Below are 5,986 nucleotides of genomic sequence, written 5' to 3' on the forward strand. Positions count from 1 at the left end.
GGGACCAAATGAAGTTGGGCAGAAACCGTGCGGGCACCCTCGCACACGATGTGGTACCATCGATGTTATCCATGCCTGCCCACCCCTCCATCCAGCCAGCCACCGCCGCCGCTGCCGCCCGCCCATGTCACACGCCAAAGCAGCCGTCGTCTCCCTCACCCTCGCCTTCTGACCCTTGCCATGGCCGCCGCCGTCTCTGTTGCCGTCCTGGCCCGCAGGTGGATGCAGGGCGACGGCCCCGAGGCGGACGCTGCTCGCAACAAGAAGTTCAAGCTCATCCCGCGCATTGTCAGGGGCAGCTGGATCGTGAAGCAGAGCGTGGGCACCACCCCCGTGCTGCTGGGCCAGAAGCTGACCACGCGCTACTTCCGGGGGCCCAACTACTTCGAGGTGGGGGGCTTGTGGGGGTGTGGTGTGTGTTTGAGGGAGCCTGTGTGTGTGTGTGTATGGTGGTGGGGGTGGGGGTGCGGGGGTCGTGTCAGCGAGCAGGGGCAGCATGTTGGGTGGGCGTGGATGGTTGCATGCATGCATGTGTGTGTGTGTCCCCGTGGTGTGTGCTTCGGCGGCCGCTGCTGCACGCAGCCCCCTGGGCAGCAGTGGAGGGCATGCGATGTCATTGGGCCAGCTGCCCTGGTGCCTCGAGCGCGCCACGCCATGCCCCCCCTCTCCTGCTCAGCCTCAAGCACACGCGCCCACCCACCCCGCCTACCCACCCCGCCCCGCCCTCCCGCTGCCCTGCGCCTCCCGCCCCCTATACCAGGTGGACGTGGACATCACCAGCAACACTGTGGCCAACAGCGTGACCAGCCTGGTGGTGGGCGCCATCACCAGCCTGGTGGTGGACCTGGCGCCGCTGGTGGAGGGGCAGGTGTGTGCGTGTGGTGGTGGTGGGGGGCATCCCGCCCGCTGCCGCGGCGTGCAGGGGCGGGCTGCCCGACTGCAGCGGCTGCCTCTGGTGCCTGCACCTCTCCTCCCGAGCGCGCTGCGGCCCGTGCCCTCCCTCTCGGTCAGCATCTTCTCCCCGCCCTCCAACATGCTACCACCATTGCGCAGGCCGAGGACGAGCTGCCCGAGCGGCTGATTGGCAGCGTGCGGTTCGAGCACCTCGACCTCAAGACCGCCGCATACCTGGATGTGAGCCGCCCGGCGCTGCGCCCTGTGCAGCGCTGCTGTGGCCTGTCGCAGCTGTGGCCTCGGCAGCGGCGGCTGGCCTTGCAGGCGCCTCGAAGCTGGGCGTCCAGGGCCACTGCCAGCTGCTTGTTGGCACTTAGCAGTGAGAGACGACCCGCGATTGCGACTCTTGTGCCATTTTGGGTGCAGGACGAGTCAGGGAAGATTTACAAGAATGAAAAGTACAGCTAGGGGCCGACCGCAGCCCGCCAGCCGACCCGCCGCTGCCCGCCCTCGCAGCATCCCTCCCCGCCGCGCACCGCAGCACGAAGCGCACGCGCTGGTGATGTCAGCAGGGAGGCCAGCAGCCCACAAGGCCCACTGGGCCCTGGTTTTGTGCGCGTGCTTGTGAAAGAAGCATTTTGTATTGATGTCCACACTCTCTTCATCTCTTGTTGCCTCGTGTGTCACCGCACTCACTTGTGTTTTTGCCGCCCGCCCCGAACTGCCCCAATGCCTTTGAACAACACACGTATTTTGAGCTTCCTGCCTTTTGTCAACACCCAGCCAGCGAGCTTGGCCTGGACAGGAGCCAAAAGGCAAAAATTAGCAAGCGTGGAGCGGGACGGGCGGTGGGAGGCGGTACACGAGGGCTGGAGCCCATGCCTCACGTCCTGCCTTTTGTTCGGCTTGCACAGCGTGAACACGTCGTCCTGCAAGGCAGCACTCCTCGTGCGGCCCTTCATAGTGGCAGCATTTAACAAGTTCGTTGCAATCCTTTTCATTCAGCAGGTAAGTGCTCTGGCGAGCGATCTGTCTGTGTTGCAGCCGGGTGCTGCTGCTCAATCGTGCAGACCGCCTGCCGCACCTAACGCCGTGCCCTGCCGCCACCACCTCCCGCCCCTGGCGCACCCCCACCCCTGCCTTGCCATGCAGCAGCAAAGCTGTTTGCCGCATGCTGGCCATGCGGCCCCCGGTGAAGAATGGCAACAACCGGCGCCCCCGCGGCTGGATTGTGATCGTCACCGGCCTGCTGCTGGCTGGCGGCGTCTACAAGTGGGCCGCCAGGGAGGGGCACACGCTGGCAAGGTCTGGACTGACCCCAGCAAAGCAGGAGGAGGCTGGCCTGACTGCAACAGAGCAGGAGGAGGCCGGAACGACGGCAGTAGAGCAGGAGGAGGCCGGAACGACGGCAGCAGAGCAGGAAGGCGCCGACTCGAGCGCAGCAGAGCAGGAGGAGGCAGCCACGGCGGATCAGGGGGGCGGCAGCCTGAGGTCAGCACAGGAGGAAGGAGCTGGCATGGCGGCAGCAGAGGAGGGGCAGGGCGCCGAGCTGAGCGCGGCAGAGGGGCAGGAGGAGGTCCCTGGTTTGAACGAAGATGAGGAGTATAAGCAGGCTATGGCGTCGGAGAAGGTTTTGGAAGCGGCCGAGCGGCAGGAGCAGGAGGAGCATGCGCAGGCTCGGGCGCAGCAGCAGTGGGACGCGCTGGCGGTGCACAGGCCAGACTGGAGCGAGGCCTGCACGGAGCCGCCCTGCTCAGGCATTTACAGCAAACTCGAAGACGGCAGCCCGCTCCCGTCGGTGAGCACACCTCTGTGGCGACATGCCCAGGCCCTGCACCCTGCCTGGCCGCCCTCCTGCTGCCCGACAGATGCGCGTCTTGCGCCTGAGCCCTCTGCCTCTGCTGCGCACCGCAGGTTCCTTGGGCGGGCCTGATCGGGGAGGACGCCTGGCTGCAGAAGAACCTGTTTTTCGAAAAGAAGGTGGCTGGGTGCATGGGTGGAAGGCGAATGTGCACGGTCGGCTGCGTGGTCGCAGGGGGCTGATGGGACCCCCCTGCTCATTTTTTGCTGAAGAGCAGTTGCCGTGTCTGCCTGGTGTGTGATTGGCTGCGCCGCAGGGCGGGTTCTTCCTGGGGTTTGGCTGTGCCGCCAAGGACGCCTGCAGCGCCGCCTGGTTTGCCCAGGCTGCCGGCTGGAAGGGCCTCCTCGTCGAGGGTGACCCTGGTGGGTGATGGAGGCGGTTGTGTGTGTGTGTGTGTGTGCTCTGCTGCCTGTGGTGGTGGTGTGAAGGAGAGTGGCAGGTGGGTGCTGGCCCGCCTGCCCGCATGCACGTGCGGCCAGCCGGCAAGGCGCATTCCCGAGGGTTGGGGTGGGCTGCGGCTGAGTGGATTGTGTTGCGCTGCTGGTCTCGCTCTGAGCGCCATCCTTTCTTCCCTGCAGGCGAGTACAAGGGGGTGGTGGAGAGCTTCCCCGACGCCATCGGCGTGAATGCTGCCGTGTGTACCGACCAACAGACAGTGGTGAGGCATCTGCTTGGGACCTGCCGTCGGCTCCTGCCAGCTGAGGACCGCCTCTCTGCAGCCACCCAACCCGCCGCTGCACACACAGCAGGCCCAGCGCGCAGCACCACACCCATACCTGCGCACTCTCACCCCACCTCCGCTGCCGCCTCCTGCCACCACCGCAGCGGTACCACAGCGACGGTACATGGGGCGGGGTGTGGGACTTCATGCCGGAGGCGTACCGCCAGGAGCACCACCCTGAGGACACGGAGGATGGGATGGCAGAGGTGGAGTGTACGCCGCTGCAGGTCATTCTTAACAAGTGAGCGGGGACTGGTGGCAGCCTGGGCCGGCAGCACCGCTGCGCCTGCCCGCCTGCCTGCCCGCCCGCCCAGGCCTTGCTGTGCCAGCTCGCCTGCCCAGGCCTTGGCTGGGCTTGGTGCAGCCTGGCGAAACAGGCGCAAAAAGAAACTCAACCGCCACGGTGTGTGCGGCCCAGGCTGGGCATCGACGCGATTGACCTGCTTGTGGTGGATGTGAATGGCGGGGAGCTGGAGGTGCTGCAGTCGCTCGACTTCGGCCGGGTGGCAGTCAAGGTGGTGGTGGCGGCGATCGAGGTGCTCGACGGCGTGGCCCAGCACGAGCTGGCGGCGCAGCTGTCGGCCGCCGGCTTCCAGCCTGTCGCCAAGGCCAGCGGCAGCGAGATGGCGGAGAAGCTGGCGGTGTTTGTGCACGAGAGCGCGTGGCCGCAGCTCAAGCACGCGCCCGACGTGGAGAAGGTGGAGCTGTGATGCCACCAAGGATGGCTTTCCACAAGTGAAAGACGCATTGGCACGAGGCGGGGTCGGCGCAGCGCTGGCAGCAGCGGCGGCCGGCGGCATGCTGGCTCCCCCTTGCATGCTCATGTCATTGCTTTTCGTGCTATTGGCCTTCGCAGCACCATGCCGCTGCTCCCCACAGACGCCGCTGCGTACAAGCTGCTGCTGGTTGCGGCTGCAAGCGCTGCCTCATCCTCGCTGCTTACCTATGCCGTCTTTCGTTGGCAACGCAGCAGCGGGAGCCGTAATCAATCAGTGCAGCAGCAGCAGCAGGGCGACAGCACGCAGGGAGATGGTGGCGATTTGAGCGAGGAGCTCGAGCCTGCGGCCCCTGCTGACCCCTTCGACCCCTGCCCACGATTGGGGTGAGCGGACAGCACGCCCTCTCGCAATTGTAGGGCTGCGCCATGTCGCTGCCGCCGCCGCCGCCGCCGCCCGACTTGCGTGAGCACGCCTGGATGCATCTGGAGGGCCTGTGCTGCTGCCCTTGCCGCTGCAGCTACCTGTCGTGGGATGACTACTTCATGGCGGTGGCCTTCCTCAGCGCCCAGCGCTCCAAAGACCCAAACAAGCAGGTTCGGCCGGCACGTGCGATTCGCCTGCCTGCCCTTGCCTGTCCTCCAGCCCTGGGCTGCTGCTCCCGCTCCCCCTCACCCGCCTGCCCCGGCCCGGCCCCTGCTGCTGCCCCCAGGTGGGCGCCTGCATCGTGGACCGCAACAATGTCATCTGCGGCATTGGCTACAACGGCTTCCCGCGGGGCTGCCCAGATTCCAAGGTGCGGCGCAACCCCCGCGGTCCCGCCGCCCGGGCGTCTGCAGCGCGGCTGGCAAGCTGGCTGGGCAGCTGGTTGGGCTGTGTTGTCCATACACGCGTACCCAAGCACACACAAACACGCAGGCACCTTCCAACCTCGCGCCAACACACAAACCTGCATCCCCACCCCGCCACACCCCACCCCACCCCGCAGCTGCCCTGGGCCAAGAAGTCGAGGCGTGGCGACCCGCTGGACACCAAGTACCCGTACGTGTGCCACGCAGAGATGAACGCCATTCTGAACAAGAACGGGGCCTCGGGTGCGGCGGCGGCAGCCGGGCGGCGCATGCAGCTGCCTGTTCTCAGCTGCTGCACCACGGCTGGGCCCGTGGCATGCGCCTGCTCCAGATGGGTGTAACCGACAAGCAGGCAGACGACAGCGGCGGGGCTGGGGGAGGTGCGGCATGCCACCCCGCTGCCTGCCTGCCGCCCTGTGTGCGCAGTGGAGGGCGCCAAGGTGTTTGTCACCATGTTCCCCTGCAACGAGTGCGCCAAACTCATGATTCAGGTTGGGGAGCTGTGGGGCCTCTGTCTGTGTTTGATGTGTGTGTTGTGTGTTGTGTGTGTGTGTCATGTTCGTGTGCTGGCAAACAGGTGTTTAGACCACCACACGCGCACACACCGCCGCCGCCATGCGCCTGCTGACAGTCACGCGCTGCCCTTGCGCCGCAGGCGGGCATCCGGGAGGTTGTGTATCACGAGGGCAAGGACAGCCAGCCGCCCCGCTCAGACAGCCCGCTCATCACAGCCAGCTTCAAGTGGGTGGGATTGGAGGGTGGGGCGGTGCTGGGGCGAGTGAGGCAGGGCTGAATGGCAGGAGGCTGGCAAGTGCAGCACCCCTCCCACACACCAACCCGAACAACACACCATCCCCGCCCCCGCCTGTACTGCAGCCGTGACCAGCAGTACGCCGCCTCCCGCCGCCTGCTGGCGCTGGCTGGCGTCAGCCTGCGGCAGCAC

General features: G+C 66.5%; 3 protein-coding genes across 3 annotated transcripts; all 3 read left to right on the forward strand.

Moving 5' to 3' along the window:
• Window positions 1–246: 246 nt before the first annotated feature.
• CHLNCDRAFT_17328 (hypothetical protein) lies at window positions 247–1,122 on the forward strand (the record flags this gene model as incomplete). The annotated part of the gene is made up of 3 exons (XM_005848220.1): window positions 247–390; window positions 761–868; window positions 1,054–1,122. Coding segments are annotated over 3 exons (321 nt in total), but the record flags the coding sequence as incomplete, so codon positions are not given.
• A 952-nt stretch (window positions 1,123–2,074) lies between these two features.
• Window positions 2,075–4,186, forward strand: CHLNCDRAFT_144905 (hypothetical protein; the record flags this gene model as incomplete). The annotated part of the gene is made up of 6 exons (XM_005848221.1): window positions 2,075–2,692; window positions 2,809–2,874; window positions 3,012–3,117; window positions 3,334–3,413; window positions 3,581–3,717; window positions 3,895–4,186. The coding sequence occupies 6 exons, from the start codon at window positions 2,075–2,077 to the stop codon at window positions 4,184–4,186; spliced, it is 1,299 nt and encodes a 432-aa protein (XP_005848283.1).
• Window positions 4,187–4,695: 509 nt separating this feature from the next.
• CHLNCDRAFT_13299 (hypothetical protein) lies at window positions 4,696–5,540 on the forward strand (the record flags this gene model as incomplete). Its single annotated transcript, XM_005848222.1, has 4 exons — window positions 4,696–4,788; window positions 4,905–4,988; window positions 5,181–5,286; window positions 5,470–5,540. Coding segments are annotated over 4 exons (354 nt in total), but the record flags the coding sequence as incomplete, so codon positions are not given.
• Window positions 5,541–5,986: the final 446 nt, after the last annotated feature.

Source organism: Chlorella variabilis, assembly GCF_000147415.1.
Source record: "Chlorella variabilis unplaced genomic scaffold CHLNCscaffold_8, whole genome shotgun sequence".
Taxonomy (NCBI): Eukaryota; Viridiplantae; Chlorophyta; class Trebouxiophyceae; order Chlorellales; family Chlorellaceae; genus Chlorella; species Chlorella variabilis.